Genomic DNA, 17,176 nt, shown 5'->3' with positions numbered 1-17,176 from the left:
CTCTTTTGAATTATTAAAATAATCCCTTGCAACTGCCTTTTCTACCCCTTCTGTGAAATCCACCGCTTCTGTCATTTTCGCTACTTCTGTTAGTTTTTCTGCACGTTGTTGCTCACCTTGCTTTCTTACAGAAAAAGTAGACACATTAATTACAGGCTCCTCAACCCGCGCACCCTCTGTCATGTGCATGCTCTCACCTTGCTTTCTTTCAGATCCAACAGTGACAGGGCATTCAAAATCTCTAATCTGAAAACAGACACGTGTCCCTGATATAGGGGCAGTCTGTTGTAAAGCTGCCTTCGCCGGAGGGATAATTCCGATGATCCTTTGTAACTTCAATTCCGTCTTCAAAGAGCCATTTGGTATTTTGGTTACACCACAATTTGCTACCGAAAGATTAGGTCTCTTTGCTAGCGAAAGTTGACGGATTTTTACCCTGAATACTGAATCTCCATCTGCCACATTTACGAACTCTGGAATAAAGCCAGTGTTGTTGGGTTTGATTTTTAACTTTGCTTCAAGCAAAAAACCAAAGTTAGCTGTTCTACGGTCAACTTCCACCAGACCACCACATGCATCGCCAATCTTTTGGAAAAAATCATTGGTCCAAAGGTGCGGCGGTAAACCTTCCAGAGCAACCCATCCACCATAACTAACCACCTTTCTGTCGTTTGATTTGATACTATCCCACCATCCAGACAACACCACCTTTGGTAACTTATTCATGGCTAGAAGTCCAAGTTAAGCAATTTTTGTTGCTTCCTCTTTGTTCTGACAAACAAACAAGGCCTTGTTGCATTGGAACGGTGAAAGCCAAATTTTCTTTCCCAGCAGATTTTGAAGTAAGATCTCCACATCTCTCCAAGGCTGATGCACCACAAGTCTCTCACAAACGATTACACTCCCCCAACTATAGGATTCCGTGGAAATATCTCTCATATTCCAGTTTTTCTTGATCCATCTTTCCTCTCTGACGTTTTGAAGGGATGCCTCATTTGTCAACGTCTTGCCTCCAAGAACTGCGTCTCTATACGAAACCTGAGGGCCAAACCCCGAGTGGCTGCTCAAAGGCTCAATTCCATCCCTCTTCACATTCCTCTGAGAAGCCCCGACTCTCTTTCCCCCTCGAAGGATTTCAGACAGTAGGTCCTCCAAACTTCTCCATCCGAAAAAGTTACTTCCTTTAGAACGAAGATATTCCTGACAAAACCATCCTTTTCTGTTTTGGACAGAACAAGGAAATCCCTGTTTTTGTTGTGGAATCTTTCAACCCAAAACTGATAATTATGACCTCTATATTTTCTGAAGAAATTCTGACCGCTTGTAACTACCGCCTCCTTTAACTGATCAATGAGCCAAGCAGCGCAACCCAAATCGGAAGAAATCTGGTACCCTCTGTATCTAGTTCTCTCTGTTAAAAGAATCCTTTCACCAAAAGACTTATCTTCAACCTCTAAGATGAAAACCATTTGCTCAACTTTGTAATCCCTGGATAAATGTCGGTAGGTCATCTTTTCCTCTCACTTCCGTTCAGGTAGAAATACGATTCATGAGATCTCCTCCCATTATCAACCACAATAAGATTTTACAAGCTATGGCTCTGAATTATGCAAAAGAACGTACATAACAGTTGCACATTTCAAAGTTACATTCATCAAACAATAGAAACTGTTCATTTGATGTCAGATATGCCTACTTAACATGGTAGGATTAGAAACAATAAACCTTTTACATCCACATCACCTTATACTTTAAGCTTCTTCTGTTTGGTTGCTTATATGCAGTCAGTATTTTACAAGTATATATTTGGCTTGGGCTGTGGGACTTCCAATTGTTGTTATTTTGTGCGTATTTATTAATAAATAGGGAAGAAAACGCTAACGTTGGTTATGGTGTACTAGATGTAGGTGACTGTTTGTCAAACGTGTGACAAAGGTACTGAAGATGCTTTGCTTTACTGTGACAAGTGCCAGAATTACGCTCTTCATCGGTATAACTTGTTTCAATTGTGCTTCCAAGATGGAACAATTGCTGAATTGAAGCTTTTGTGGAGAACCTTGTTGAGGCTTCCGTTGGGCATGTACTTGTACACCAGGACTAAGTTATTACCCTCACAGCACCACCCATGAAGCTGAATCAGATTCTTGTGCCACAAAGAACCCACCATAGTTGCAAACTCTGTGGTAAAAGGATTACGCAGACTAGCGATCCCATCAGCCCTCTCAAACCTTTTCACTGCCACTTCTCCACCAGAGGGCAGAGACCCTGTATAAACCTTAGCTGATGCCCCTTCCCCGACAACCCTGTGTCGGTTAAACTCCCTTGTCACTGATCTTATCCAAGAGACAAGCTTGTCGGAACTTAACTAGCTGGCCCAAGTACAACATAATACTCAATAAACATAACATTAAATCTATTTAACCCCTAACAGTGATTAAGCTAATCACTGCTATTACAACTCAGTTCATATCACTTCGACTTGCATGTCAGACTCCTGAGCTACTGGTGAACTATGGTATGTTTCTTTGCTCAATTCCGAGTTCAATTTTCTTGCAATTTTTCAATTGAATTTTGTAATTTTGTTTGATTTTTTGAATTTTTCTTTCTGAAAGTTTGGATCTGGTAATTAGACTTGAATGGGCCTGGGTTAAGTTAGTAGGACTGTCTGGTGGGGTGTTTGAGGGAGTAGAATTATGGAATTTTAGGGAAAAATGAAGTTTTTCGAAGTAAAGTTTTTGAGGGTGAAGTCAGTGGTGGGTGATCTGGGTTTGTGCCATTGGCAAAGCGAAAACCTTTTAGCTTTTGAACTTTGTTGATTGGTCTCCTCCTTTTTAAGTTTTGTGGCCATAAAGATGTCGGTTTTACCGGGAAAGCAGTAGATTTGACATATGTTATGCTGCATTTTAGTGACTACAGCATTCAACAATGGTTCATTATGTTAATTTTATTGATTTTGACTGTGTAAAGAAGTAGAAATTGGTGTATAAGTCTGTGTAAAGTAGAAACTGTGTAAACTGAGTTGAATTATATTTCGCTTTCATTCTGCAACTAATGCGTTCTTTTCCGAAACTTATAATAGATAATGAATTTAGTGAGTATATTCTCCTGGAAGATGAAGTTTACTTGATCCTTAGAGAAAAACACTTTAAGCCCAATAGTTAAAAAAGAAAAAGAAAAACCCAACTGACTTGATGATTGAGAAAGGATTTCACAACTAAGAATCAATTAGAGCATGACAAGTGAATAGACTAGGTTTTTTTTTTCCTTCAGTTGAGCTCTTGAAGTGTTTTTGCATAAAACTTAGTGTTGTCGGGGTAAAATAATATTTAGAAGAAAATCAAGAGTTTTAGACTTGTATATCATGTAATGTCTCTAAAAGCACTGGTATGCATGAAGAGTTAAAGATTCTGAAGAATGATGGTTAATCAGATTACAACATACCTGCCTATACTTTAGTGGTCCTAATGTATCACTTTTGGAACAAGTATTGGAAAGTGGGTGAAGAAATAAGATATCTAGGTGACTTTGGCATCACTGAACAAACAAAGAGACATGAATATCTTTTCTCAAAGAAAGTTGGAACTTACTCAGAAATCTTGCTTCCTGGAAATTTCCCATAGTCTGTGTTCCACTTTTTTGTGGAAAATACTTGTCCTTTTAGCTTTTCCTCTTGAACGAGTATTGGAAAGTGGACAGCTCTTGCATGGGGATTTCCTTGTTGCTTCTTTCTGGGAGAATTACATTGCATGGAAACATTACATTAACGGTGTGGCTCAAATTTGTCGACACCTTGCATTGTATTTTAATTTTGCGACGTGACAACACGTAATAGGTTGATTACACAACTGTTTTGGTGCTCTCGTTTCATGCAATTCATTGTTCTTTTCCACATATAACATTTTCAGTTGACATTTTATTGGTTTTGTTACTTGATGGCTTGTGTCATGGCGTTGATTAAAAACTAAAATTAGAAACTGAAAATACAAAATTTGAAAGCTCAAGAAACTAGTTTTCAGTTTTCATTTCTTAAAAACTAAAATCTAGAAGTAATTGTAAACAAGTTTTCTTTAAAAACTAAAAATCAAAAATAGTTTGAGTCACTTTTATTGTGGAAAATACTTGTCCTTTCACTTTGGTAATGGTAGTACGTATGTATGGGGATTTCCTTTGGTGAGAATAGAAAAGGTGAAAAAAGATAACACGTCCAAATGGGGAAGCTTCTTGGAAATTTCTCAGTCAGCCATCCACTTATTTTTGTAGAAAATAGTTGTTTCCTTCACTTTGGAACGAGTATTGGAAATCAGGAAAATACTTGTCCTTTCACTTTAGGAGTCCATATTTTAATGTGTTCCCTTCGGCGTTTCCTCTTGAACGAGTATTGAAAAGTGTACAGCTCTTGTATAGGGATTTGCTTGTTGCTTTTTCAGGGAGATTTTAACTTTGTGGCATGACAATATGTAATAAGTTGATTACACCGGTGTCTTGAAGTTCTTGTTTCATGTAATTCATTCATTCTTTCTTTCCTGTTGAGAGTTTAATTTGTTTTGTTACCTGATAGCTTGTGTGATGGTGGTGATTAGAAATGTGGGCTGATGGAGTTGCTTGCAAGTTCCTTCCAACTTATCTTTGGCTTGATACTGGATGCCAATGTTTGATTGCTGATGTTCTCACTAGTTTAGTATTTGTTCTTCCTTTTAGTCCAAGTTTATCTTTATACTTGCATGTGATCATTTACCATAGTAGTGGAAAGGTGTTGAGTCTTTACATGACAGTGTGGGTTCGAAGTTTGTCGATGACTAATTTAATAAAATCTACCGTTTGATAAAAAAAATGTTTATCTTTATACTTATGTGATGAAACATTCAAATCAGTCGAATGAAACCAATATGAGCAGTTTCATGCAGAGGACTTGTAGTTTAATTTGATTAAATGGTTTAGCTCATTTTTCAGTGGTAAGTGTTGTGGGGAAGCGTCAAATATAAAACTAATAAATTAATATAGAAAAATTGGACAAAATAAACAATTCAAAGTGACACAAAAATTTATATTTGTTCGACATAAGACTCCATCCAGTGTAAATACGGTAAGAAAATTCCACTACTAATCAACAGAGATTACAAATAGAATTTTAACTTTTAAACCCAAATTTGAGATACACCAAATAGCTCACCCTCAAACAAAAGAATAAATATAATTTTTCATTTCTCTGTTTTTTAGGAACCGAAAGGCATAGGCTGCCTTTCTTTTTGTCTTTGTTGATGGGAACCAAAAGAACAGAAACGCATCCAACGCCTTTAACATTTTCAAAGTGATTTTTCTGCTTCTTTCCTTGCTATTTGTCACTTCTCTCGGCCTGTGTAAGTTTGTCTAATCGTGTATTTTTATTTCTAGTATTTTCTCTGAAACCTTAACCTCTTTTGCTTAGCATACATTTTCAATTAAGAAAACAAGATTTAAAGTTTCTATTTTCTATTTTCTTTTCACTGCTCGTTTTTGTTTTACTTGTTCATTGACTACTGTTTTAGTTTGCAGAACCCTTTACTTTTGTGGAAAATGCTTTCGAACGAGTATTGCAAAGTGGGTGAATAAATCAGACAGGTAAGTGGCTTTAGCAGCATTATAAAAACAAAGAGACATGAATATCTTTTCTCAGAAGAAAGTTGGAAACTTACTCAGAAATCTTGCATCCAATCACTTTGGTGAGAAGAGAAAAGGTAACCCGTCCCAACAAGGAAACTTCCTGGAAATTTCTCGAGTCCATCTTCCACCTTTCTTGTGGAAAATACTTGTCCTTTCACTTTAGCTTTTCCTCTTGCATGCGGATTTTCATGTTGCCCTCTTTCAAGAGCTTTACATTGCAAGGAAACATTACAGCGGTGTGGCTCAACTTTATCCCCGCCTTATCGTACCTTAACTTTGTAGCGTGACAACAGGTAATAAGTTGATTACACGGCTATTTGGGCGTTTCAGTTCATGTAAATCATTGTTCTTTTCCACGTATAACGTTTTATACATTTTATTGTTGTATCACAAACTAAACCGTGTAATTCCTAACACCACCAATACCAGTATGAGTACTCTGCTGTCCATCTCTCTCTCATTTATTTCCATTCCTACCTCTCTCTCAATTTCGTCTCTTCCTACAACTTTGTTGTGAGAATTTTCACTGTGATTTTTCTGCTTCTTGCCTTGCCATTTGTCACTTTGCTCTGCATGTGTAAGTTTGTGCTGATTCTGGGTTTTGTTTTTTATAGTATTTTCTCATTTGGTTAATATATATACATTTTAAAGTTTCAAATTTTTTTTTTTTTTTTTTTTTTTTACATTTTAAAACATTGATTTTCTATCTTTTTACTTGTTCATTCATTTACTGTTTGCAGTACACGATTTACAGCAACTGTTTCTCCCCATGGCATTGAGCACCCAAAGAGCCTCAGCATCTTTTCTTTCGAATGAATCAACTCCTCGATGGGATTATGATGTGTTTTTGAGTTTTAGGGGTGTAGACACCCGCAAGCGTTTTATATCTCATTTATACGGTGAATTGTTCAAGTGGCAAGGAATTAGGACTTTCTTGGACGACCATGAGATTGAAGGGGGAACAAGTATTCGTCATGAGCTCCCGAGTGCGATCGAAAAATCGCATACTGCAATTGTTGTTCTCTCGCCGAACTATGCTTCTTCCAAATGGTGCTTGAATGAACTTACAAAGATTCTTCAATGCATGGAAGCCAGGAAGTCGGTTCTGCCGGTCTTTTATGAGACAGATCCCTCCGACGTAGGAAATCAGAGGGGATCTTTTGCCGAAGCCTTTGAGGAGCATGAAAGAAACTTGATCAGTACCGAAGATAAAAAGAAGGTGGTCCAATGGAAAGCTGATCTAAAAAGTGTATCCAAAATTTCTGGGAAGCATTGGAAGGATTTTAAGTACGCTTGCATATTTAAATGTTTCGTTCTTGTTCTTGCTTTGGTGCCCCTGTTTGGTTAACTTATTATACTTTTCTTCTTTCCAGGGATGAAAGAAAGCTGATTGAAGACATCGTCAAATGGGTGTGGGAGAAAGTGCAAGCTACACTCACGCCAACAGATTCCTCATGGAAGTTAGTTGGAACTGACTATGCACTAGAGCAACTAAATATGCTGTTTGCTCATGATGCTAATGATGTTCGCTTTATTGGGATAACGGGTATGGGTGGCATAGGCAAGACAACCCTTGCTAACCTAGTTTATGATAAAATCCTCCATGATTTTGATGTTCATTGTTTTCTTGCCAATGTTAGAGAGGAATGTGCAAAATATGGTATAGTTGATCTTGCAAAAAAACTTCTTTCCCGCCTCTTGAAGGAAAGGAACCCAGAAATTTGGGTTGAAGAGCGCGTAAGTATTCTCATTGAGAAGTTCTTACGCAATAAAAAGGTTCTCCTCGTACTTGATGACGTGGATGAATTGAAGCAACTTGAAGTGTTGGCTGGAAATCAAGGTTGGTTTGGTATGGGGAGTAGAATTATCGTGACAACTAGGAATCAGCGCTTGCTAGTCGAACATGGTATAGAAACATCATATAAGGTGCAGGGGTTGAATGATGCCGAAGCACTTAAGCTCTTTAGCCTGCATGCGTTTAAAAAAGACCAACCTGAGGAAGATTTTTTGGAACTGTCTAAGTATTTCATTAATCATGCTGGAGGCCTTCCATTAGCTCTTAAGACTTTGGGGTCAGCTTTGTTTAAGAGAGGGCTAGATGCTTGGTGTAGTGAACGGGATAATCTGTCAAAATTCCTAAGCCAAAAATTTTTGATACACTTAAAATAAGTTACGATGGACTAGAAGAGATGCAAAAGAGCATTTTTCTCGATGTTGCATGTGTCCACAAAGGGAAGTACACGAAGCGAGGAATTATTGAAATATTAGATAATTCTAATTCTTTGGGAATTTCTAGCCTTGCTGTGATAGATGTTCTAATTGAGAAGTCTCTCCTCTATCAAGATCACCAAAATTGCATATGGATGCATGATTTGATACAAGAAATGGCATGGAAAATTGTTGATGATGAGTCTAAAGAGCCTGGTAAACGTAGTAGGTTGTGGCGTTACAATGACATTTCTCATGTATTCACGACTAATACGGTAAGAAGTTAAATACCAAGTTTGAAAGAATATATGATTTCTTTTGACACTATAGTAGACTTGAATGTGAAATTAATTTGTCCTTTTTTCTTAATTGTTAGGGAACGGAAGCAATTGAAGCAATATCCTTATGCTTGCCCAAAGTAGAGGAGGTACGCCAGTGGAATGGGGAAGCCTTCTCTAAGCTCCATGGACTGAGGTTTTTGGAATTCGGTAATTTGATTTTTTCTTCAAGCCCCAAATTTCTTCCATGTTCCCTGAGAACTATAAATTGGAGTTTTTATCCGTCCAAGTTTCTTCCAACCAGCTTTCAACCACGTTTTCTTATTGAACTCTTGATGCTTCATAGCAAACTTGTTCGGCTATGGGAGGGAAAAATGGTAAAAAGTAGTATTGAATAAATGCTTTTAACTTACAAAATAATCATATATTTATTTATTTATTGTTTTGAATAAACTTTAAGGTTGTAGAAGCTAAATATATGATATGAACCTTATCGGTGTTGTACAGGACTTGCCCAGCTTGAAATATATCAATCTTACATGGTCCAATAAATTGAAGAGTACCCCAGATTTCAGTGGTCTTCCAAATCTTGAGACATTGGATCTTTCGGAATGTAAGAATTTAGTTGAGATGCACCCAACTATTGCAGTCCTTAAAAGACTTAAATTTTTGATACTTGAAGGGTGTGAAAGCATTAAGAGCCTCCCAAGTGAGGTTGAAATGGATTCTCTTGAACTTTTCCGTCTTGATCGTTGCTCAAATGTGAAAAAGATTCCAGAATTCGGAGAGCAGATGAAGAATGTGTCTTGGATGTTCTTAAGTGGGACTGCGATCGAGGAAATACCTTCATCAATTGGACATCTGGTTGGCCTTAAGGTATTGGATCTACGCAATTGCAAAAATCTGAAAAAGATTCCAGAATTTGGGGAGCAGATGAAGAATGTGTTTTGGATTGACTTAAGTGGGACAGGCGATCGAGGAAATACCTTCATCAATTGGACATCTAGTGGGCCTTAAGCAGTTGTATCTATGTGATTGCAAAAATCTGAAAAAGATTCCAGAATTTGGGGAGCAGATGAAGAATGTGTCTTTGATTCACTTAGGTGGGACGGCGATCGAGGACATACCTTCATCAATTGGACATCTGGTTGGCCTTAAGGTGTTGAATCTAGATAATTGCAAGAATCTCTTGAACCTTCCAATGGCTATTTATAGTTTGAAGTCTCTTGAAGTTCTAGTGTTTGACAAATCGGATGAAGGATCGGATGCTAAAGCAAGGGACGGGTGTGGGGTTGAAAAGAGTCATCATGATCGTCCTCGTTGGGGTGTGGAGTTGTCTTCTCTAAATCTTTTATGCTCTTTGACAGAGTTAAATTTAGCAGACTGTAATCTCCATGAAGGAGATATCCCCAATGATATTGGCTGCTTGTCCTTTCTTGAACAATTGCATCTTAGTGGAAATAATTTCGTCAGTCTACCTGAAAGCATTAGATACCTTTCTAAGCTTTGGTGTCTTGATCTCGAGAGGTGCAAAAGCCTTCAAGAATTGCCCCCTCTTCCATCAGAGGGCCTTTTGCATGTGAATGTATGCAATTGTATTTCCTTAAAAAGGTTGTTAGATCCTTCCAAGATGATGAGTAGATACACCAGTATCTATGAGGGCGAAGAGACTCTTCCATCAGTGCCAGAGAGCCCTTATTGCGATGCATGCAATTGTATTTCCTTAAAAAGGAAAAGGTTGATAGATACATACAAGATGACGACTAGATGGACCTATGGCAGAGAGTCTTTTTGTTATAAGTTCTTTTGCCTGAATAACATTGCATTGGCTCAAGATGAAGGCTGTATTAATACAATACTCTCAACGATTCTAAAATTTGCCACTGAGGTACTCTCTCTCTCTCTCTCTCTCTCTCTCTCTCTCTCTCTCTCTCTCTCTCTAAATAATTGATCTTTCTTCTGCTACAGGGATTCGTACAGTGGGTCCAAGAAATTGTAATCCCTGGAAGTGAAATTCCAAGGTGGTTCAGTAATCAAAGTGTGGGACATTCAGTAAACGTGGATCTCCCTCCGCCATCATGTACTGACTGGCTGGGGATTGCCTTTTGTGTTGTTTTTCAAGATCCTAAGCAAAACTTGGCCAATCCAGCTGCCCTTCCTCATTGTGATAAGTTCAGTATTCGAGCTAGAGGTATTGATAATAGTGTGATCTACAGAATGGGGTTTCTCGCGTTTGAACACCTTAGTGTGACCTACAAAATAGGGTCTCTCATGTCTGAACACCTTTGGGTATTTTATTTGGATTGTTCTAGTTGTCATCAAGAACAGTTTTTATTTGAAACTTACTTTGATGCTTCTTTTGGAGAGAGAGGAGTAAACTTTGATGCTTTTGGAGACAGAAGAGGAGTAAAAGCAGACTTGAATACAGTGAAGAAGTGTGGGGCTCGTTTGCTGTACAAGAAAGATTTGGAAGAACTCAAACGAACACTGAAAATCTTGAAAAGAACACATGAAAATCGTGATGAGGCAGCTCCAAGTGGACCTGGAAGTGCCAGTTTCAACGACACAAAAGAAATCCACAAAAGACATTGTTACTAGTCACTATTGATTTATCCCATCAACTTCATTGTTTTTAAAAATATTTTTTGCTTCGCCATCTTTTAGCCAATGTATTCAATCTCACAAGCTAAATTAAGATGACTATTTATTGAAAGGCGAGGGGATACGAATGTTGTTGTAGAAACGCTTTTGCAGATTACTTGTACTCTCAGTTTTATAGTTGTCTTATTTGGATGTGTTATAGCTCATATAATGTGTAAGCATCTTATAAAATGACTTACTTGGACGGTTAAGATTATATCTTGCTAACCGGTCTCAGACCAACCATCATTGTGTGAAAGAAGATATATCATTTCATCCGATATTCTTTGCTCTCCCCAGAAAATCCAAAAGCCAAAGTTTCAATTCCAATTCTTCTTCCTTAGAGAATCTGAAATATTATACATAAATCTAGCACTAACACAGAAAAACCATAACCAAAATCCCTTCTTCTTATTCTTCAGCTTCAGTGCTTGAAACGAAGTAATTTCCTTCTTGGCCTCATAATTTGCCATGTACCGTACAACAGCCTGGTGATGAACTATCAACTTGATTATAAAAAAAAATACTGTTTGTACTGTGGACCTTTATATTTATTATAAAAAAAAAAATACTGTTGAAACAAAAAAAATTAATAAAGTTTTTGTTTGTCTTCGCCCCTGCGAAGAATGTCATGTCCATCCCTACTGGGTATATGATCTTTGCATCCAACATTAACTCCTTCAAATATATAAACAAACTAAACACTGAAAAAGCTTTGAATTCCCACATCAATATATATCAAATTCCAAACTTTGAATTGCATTCGGGTATGTTGTGAAATTAAATAACGACTGGTGTTAATCATGTACAAAATGAATGAAATTCCACAAAAGCTGCTTATGGGAGGAAAAATATATACACGATGCTATTCATTACACCTTATCTATTACTTTCTTCTAACTTTTTAGGTTATAGATTATGTGGTAATCTTCAAATATGACGTATCGGCTATACATGGTGATATACTATTTGAGATTCAAGGGTTATCAGCCTTAAGTTAGGGCTGGGTGGTGGTCAAGGAACTTTATTGAATTAGTGCCGCAACTTATTTGTGGACTTAGGCTGCTATGCATCTCAAATTTCACAACTCTTCAGTTTTAATTTAATCAGCTAACTGAGTTTACACACAACACAACATAACCAAACCATGTGGGTGTGTTTAAATCATACAAATACCATAAACCTTCATGCATATGCCAATGCCTTGCTGTGTAACAAATTAACAAGACATTTTTCATTTCCCACTATAACTGTACGGACACAAAGATCACTACTTTAACTAAGTCAAAAACCCAAAAACTCTGAACTAAATCCAAATCGAAAAATTGGGTAAATTTAACATCACATTGTATGTACCTTCGCAGCAGTGGCTGTACAATCCTTTGCTTTTTCTTTGAAATCTGCTTTTTCTTGTCCTGGAATTCAAATCGAATAGATGGAAGCTACCAAACCAGCAAACTCCATAAATTAATAAAAGAGAGTTTTAACAAAAGTCAACGATATTGTTCACTTTAACGAAAAATTATATTTTTACACTATTCAATCCTGGTATTATTTACTTTACCCTTTATTTTGTCCTTATCATTAAAACTCAAAATTTTTAAACCATTTTCATTAGTTTTCTTTTAATAAAATGAGTATCTAATTTTCTTGATTAAAAAAAAAAAAAAAACCTAATAAAATATTCAAAAAAGTTAATAACTCCAGAAATTACCTTCCAAGAGATGGGTTAGTAGCTTCCATCTATTCGATCTGAAGTGGGCCCGTGAAAAGAAAGTCCTTTGATGACCAAAGAGGAAGACGGAGAAAAACTCATCTCTCAAGCTGCGAAAAGTACAAAATCACACACAATTTCAGCATAAACCTTGAAACTAAGGAAACGACTTAACACCATAACAATTCAAAAGCATTGAAATTTGAATCACAATTATTACAATTTCAGCTAGATTGTGACTATAATTCGTCGGTAGCTCCATAGCCTCTTGCTCTTACATGAGTGTCGTCTTTCAGAGGACATGGCGGCTGCAACAAATTAAGAGGACAATTTTCATTTCGCACTACCAACTGTATGGACAGAAACATCACTACTTTAACTAATGCTCTATTGAACAGTAAAAGAACATGAGGGCTACCATATTCCTACGAACTAATTGTAAGGATAAAAAATCCAATTGAGATTCAAGTATTCAAAGCAAATCCAAAGAAGCAAAAAAGAAACCCATCATTACAGTAGCCAGCAACTCTAAGAACTTTGTGATGGGGAAGGGATGTGTGACACTTGTCTGATCCAAAAGCTTGTCCTGCGTTAATATCACGAAGTTTACAACCAGCACTAATTCACAGGATAACATTATAGTAAAGATTCAGTTATATCACCAACAATACTGAATCCTTTCCCCGGACACCGACTGAGGTGATCCAAGCAGCTTTAACAGCCTTAAAAGAATACTCTATCCAATCATAATAAAAAAAAAAAAAACAAACAAACAAACAAACTCTGAACACAATATCCCTTGTATGCTATTCAACATTGACATAAGCTTCTTATTGTTACACCCCAGGCGCATAAAATCAATACAAAAGGGAGATTTAAGTTGGTAATTACTGCCATTTTCCTCAAATTTCTCAGCATCCAACAAAGGAATCAAGTTCAACAATCGAAATAAGTTGACTATGTGTTTGCGGCCGCCAAGAAACCGAAAACCCATACAAATTGAGCTACTTAATTTGACTGATGTACAATTGAGCTAGCAAATTTACACACCAACCAGAACCCAATACAAACAAATTAAACATCCGCTTCTATAATCTTGAATTTCTCCCTAGATTTCAGCATTAAAACAAAATAATGAGAAAATAATTAAATGGGTTTTGATCACATACCGACTTGTAAAAGACGACCTTCCACGACTCATGATTTGAAAGCTTCGATTTCTGAGCTTCTTCTTCTCTGGTTTCGGAGAACCAAGAATTTCAATCTTTATTCGTAAAATTTAAATAGATGGTTATGGGTATTACCCATAGTTATTGGTTCAAATGAACATTTTACCCTTGCCTTCACTTGCTTATATCTCCTTCATTATACTTTCGATTTACGAACGGTTTTCACCTATGTGTTCGTGGGATCGAGCTATATCCAAATATACTTAGTGTGAACCCGAAAGATTACATCATTTGATAAAACTTAGAGGATCAGATAGAAAACAAAATCCGATTCATGGATATGCTTTTGAGAGTTGCTTCCAACGGAGTCAAATGACTCGGTTATTACAGTCCAGACTGCACGTTAAGCCAATAGCATTTGATTTCTTACTAATTCAATTTTCTTAAGAACTTGCAGCATACCCTACATACTGACGACATTCCAATCTTATTCCAATAAGTTGTGAGGTATAATGTGCAAATTGTAGGGCACATATAAAGTTCCCTTCAACTTACCTTCACAGGAAAGGTCAAATAAACTTTGCAAGCTGAAGGGGATTGTTTCACCAAAAAAAAAAAAAAAAAAAAAAGTTAACTTGCAGCAGCTGTTAATAAGATGCTTGAATATCATTCGTTCTATAATTTCAATTGTTGGAATGGTATGAGAACTTTAGAGATTGAAATACGGTAATACATGCTAAATGTACTTATAAATGAGTAAAAAAAAAAAAAAACGTGTAGACGTGTAAAAACGGTAAACGGGTTAAAAATGGTTAAATAAGTACGCGATTATGGTTATGGGTATGGGTGGTTTATAAATTATGGGTATGGAAATGGGTATAATTGTTTCTGCAATTACCCTAAACAGCTATGTGGGTAAGAATAAACGGTTATAGGTAAATAATCATAATTACCTGCCCACCATAACCGTTGCCCATCACAACTCTTGCTAATTTCAAGAGATACACAAATGTGGAATTAATTTGGGGTCTACTTGTACATTATTTTGGTTACACCTGCTTTCCTTCTTTTTAATGAATAATTAATTGTAACAAAAATCACACAAACCGAAAATATAAAATAATAATTACAATTTAAGAGTCATTAGTGAAGCATTTTATGCATTCTTATTGTCAATCCACTTCAAGTACGAGTGACTGCCTTCGTTGGGATCTAGAAGGGCCTTGAACTCTTTACCAAAAAAGGTATACAGTCTCATGCAAAGGAGTCATAACGCCAAGGGTGTAAACAACAACTTTGTTTTTTTTTTTTTTCTTTCAAATGTCATTGCAAGGAGTCATGGCGCCAAGGGAAGAACTTAATCTCAAGGTCGGTAGTAGAGATTAGCCGCCCCCATGCCCTAGTGACTCTCTCCATCATTCAGAACTCGGCACCTTTAGTTTGGAAATAAGAGTTGAACAGCAAACTACATATGAATGGTAGTGAAAGTGAAACCTATTGTGTTTAGTAACTGCCATTTTGAAATGGAAGTAAGATGATCTAAAATTGATTAATCTCAAAGGTAAGAGATCATGTATTAACCAAAAAGAACTTACGTACCTGTAATTTTCTCAGAATAAAGTTGGGAACTTACTAAGACATGAATTATCTTTTCTCAGAGGGAAGTTGGGAACTTACTCAGAAATCTTGCTTCCTGGAAATTTCCCAGAGTCGGTCTTCCACTATTCATGTGGAAGATACTTGTCCTTTCAGCTTTTCCTCTTGAACGAGTATTGGAAAGTGGAAGGCTATTGCATAGGGATTTCCTTGTTGCTTCTTTGAGGGAGATTTACATTACACGGCAACATTATAGCGGTGCGGTTCAAATTTGTCGCCACTTCTCATTGTATTTTAATTTTATGGTGTGACAATACGTAATAGGTTGATTCTGCGGTTATTTTGGTGTTCTTATTTCATGTAATTCATTGTTCTTTTCGACATATAATGTTTTCAGTTGACTTTTTACTGGTTTTGTTACTTGATGGCTTGTGTCATGGTGTTGATTAGAAACTAAAATTAAAAAACTGAAGATACAAATTTTGAAAGCTCAAAAAACTAGTTTTTAGTTTTTATTTCTTTAAAAATTAAAAACTGAAAGTAGTTGTCAAACAAGTTTTCTTTGAAAATGAAAAACCGAAAATAGATTCTCTTACATCAGAATATCTTTAAGTATTTTATTTGCCTCGTGAAGATTGTAGCCTGATGAAGATTGTCATTATGCATTATGTTAGTGAATAATGCTGAGAACATATCAATCATATTTAATAGCTGTAGGCATTGGGCAGATTGATCACATACATATATCAAAAGAAGAACCTGTCCTGGGAATGTTGGTGTGAAAAAACCTAGATTAGTGGGTGACATAAATATTTTCCTTTTTAGAAAATAAATAAATAAATAAAATAAAGAACATGAATATCTTTTCTCGATATTCTGGTAAGAAAGTTGGAAACTTACTCGAAAGTCTTGCATCCTGTCACTTTTATTGTGGAAAATCTTTGTCCTTTCACTTTAGTAATGATGGTACATGTGTATGGGGATTTCCTTGGGAATGAGGGAACATTCATGCATTCATGGAAATATTGTTTTGAATTTCTTATGCTTGAAATCTATGATTATGCGTCACTTAATGTTTTTTTTTTGTTACACGATAGTTTTTGTTAAATTAGATAGTGATTTTGTATTACAATGGTAGAAAAGTGTTAAGTTTTTACATGATAACGTGGATTCAAATTCCATTGGTGGCCAATTTAAAATATAATGTGTCACTTTAGTTTAGTTTGATCAATTATTCATGATAAGGTTTATATCCTTACTGAACTGTGATTTCACTCATCTCTTTATATATCTTGCAGCTATTGAACCGCAAACCCAAGGTGTTGGTACAACAATTGAAAACTAGAATGTATTTTTAGACTGTTCATATGCAATCGCCAGGTTCTAGATAAAAGAATAAAGAAACTTTGTTGGATAACATGTGAGCGGTAAATCCTTATGTTAATTTTTGGGCTAATATTGTGCAATTGCCAAAATGGCCTTACGTGTTGGATTACCCCTTTACTGCTCTTGTGCGAAAAAACCTAGATTCAGGTTTCATTGTGGGTGACATAATTATTTTCCTCTTGAAAATGGGAAAGCTGGGAAGTTTCAGAGAAGTTACAAGTCTTGCATCCAATCACTTTGGTGAGCAGAGAAAAGGTGAAGAAAGATAACACTCCCCAACGGGGAAGCTTCTTGGAAATTTCTCACAGTGATCAGTCTTACAGTTCCTTGTTTTTTTGTTAGAAAACCATTGCCCCTTCACTTTGGAACGTATTGGAAATCAGAGTCAGTCTTCTACCTTTTTTTTTTCTTGGAAAATACTTGTCTTTTCACTTTAGAAGTGCTATGTGTTCACGTGTTTTCTTAAGTTTTTCCTCTTCAGCGATTATTGAAAAGTTGACAGCTCTGAGGATTTCCTTTTTACTTCTTTCAGAGAAATTTTAATT

General features: G+C 36.3%; 2 protein-coding genes and 1 long non-coding RNA gene across 12 annotated transcripts; 1 reads left to right on the top strand and 2 right to left on the bottom strand.

Annotated features, from left to right (window-relative positions):
* The first annotated feature begins 1,866 nt into the window (after positions 1 to 1,866).
* LOC103951171 (disease resistance protein Roq1-like) lies at positions 1,867 to 10,869 on the top strand. Of its 7 annotated transcripts, XM_048580825.1 has the most exons (8): positions 1,867 to 2,515; positions 5,526 to 5,598; positions 5,654 to 5,714; positions 5,847 to 5,933; positions 6,381 to 6,927; positions 7,014 to 8,123; positions 8,225 to 8,336; positions 8,634 to 9,357. In XM_048580825.1, the coding sequence occupies exons 5-6, from the start codon at positions 6,410 to 6,412 to the stop codon at positions 7,807 to 7,809; spliced, it is 1,314 nt and encodes a 437-aa protein (XP_048436782.1). In that variant the 5' UTR covers positions 1,867 to 2,515; positions 5,526 to 5,598; positions 5,654 to 5,714; positions 5,847 to 5,933; positions 6,381 to 6,409; the 3' UTR covers positions 7,810 to 8,123; positions 8,225 to 8,336; positions 8,634 to 9,357. The 7 variants fall into 7 exon arrangements, with proteins under 7 accessions (XP_048436782.1, XP_048436781.1, XP_048436780.1 ...); XM_048580824.1 differs by having other exon boundaries at positions 5,533 to 5,598; positions 5,654 to 5,933; XM_048580823.1 differs by having other exon boundaries at positions 5,654 to 5,933.
* Positions 2,003 to 3,748, bottom strand: LOC125475825 (L-type lectin-domain containing receptor kinase S.6-like). The gene is made up of 2 exons (XM_048581188.1): positions 3,588 to 3,748; positions 2,003 to 2,303 (listed from the first exon to the last, which is right to left on the bottom strand). The coding sequence occupies exons 1-2, from the start codon at positions 3,746 to 3,748 to the stop codon at positions 2,003 to 2,005; spliced, it is 462 nt and encodes a 153-aa protein (XP_048437145.1).
* Positions 10,870 to 10,970: 101 nt separating the features above from the next.
* Positions 10,971 to 16,317, bottom strand: LOC108867526. 4 transcript variants are annotated; one of them, XR_007257060.1, is made up of 5 exons: positions 15,327 to 16,317; positions 13,650 to 13,716; positions 12,701 to 13,066; positions 12,481 to 12,590; positions 10,971 to 12,181 (listed from the first exon to the last, which is right to left on the bottom strand). It is a non-coding gene; the product is annotated as an uncharacterized LOC108867526 (long non-coding RNA). The 4 variants fall into 4 exon arrangements; XR_007257058.1 differs by lacking the exon at positions 15,327 to 16,317 and having other exon boundaries at positions 10,971 to 11,254; positions 12,123 to 12,181; positions 13,650 to 14,496; XR_007257059.1 differs by lacking the exon at positions 15,327 to 16,317 and having other exon boundaries at positions 12,701 to 12,788; positions 12,995 to 13,066; positions 13,650 to 14,496.
* Positions 16,318 to 17,176: the final 859 nt, after the last annotated feature.

This window comes from the organism of the source record quoted next, unplaced genomic scaffold (genome assembly GCF_019419815.1).
Source record: "Pyrus x bretschneideri cultivar Hongxiangsu unplaced genomic scaffold, Pyrus_bretschneideri_v1 Contig16, whole genome shotgun sequence".
Taxonomy (NCBI): Eukaryota; Viridiplantae; Streptophyta; class Magnoliopsida; order Rosales; family Rosaceae; genus Pyrus; species Pyrus x bretschneideri.
This window is presented reverse-complemented; position numbering and strand designations above follow the sequence as displayed.

Excerpts from the sequence above, each read along its gene's own strand:
- LOC125475825 (XM_048581188.1), bottom strand. The coding sequence starts at position 3,748 with ATGCAATGTAATTCTCCCAGAAAGAAGCAACAAGGAAATCCCCATGCA. Across the intron at positions 2,304-3,587 it reads CCAGGAAGCAAGATTTCTGA|GGTTGTCGGGGAAGGGGCAT; the intron begins GTAAGTTCCAAC and ends TAACCGACACAG.
- LOC103951171 (XM_048580819.1), top strand. The coding sequence starts at position 9,202 with ATGAAGAATGTGTCTTTGATTCACTTAGGTGGGACGGCGATCGAGGAC. Across the intron at positions 10,015-10,094 it reads TTCTAAAATTTGCCACTGAG|GGATTCGTACAGTGGGTCCA; the intron begins GTACTCTCTCTC and ends CTTCTGCTACAG.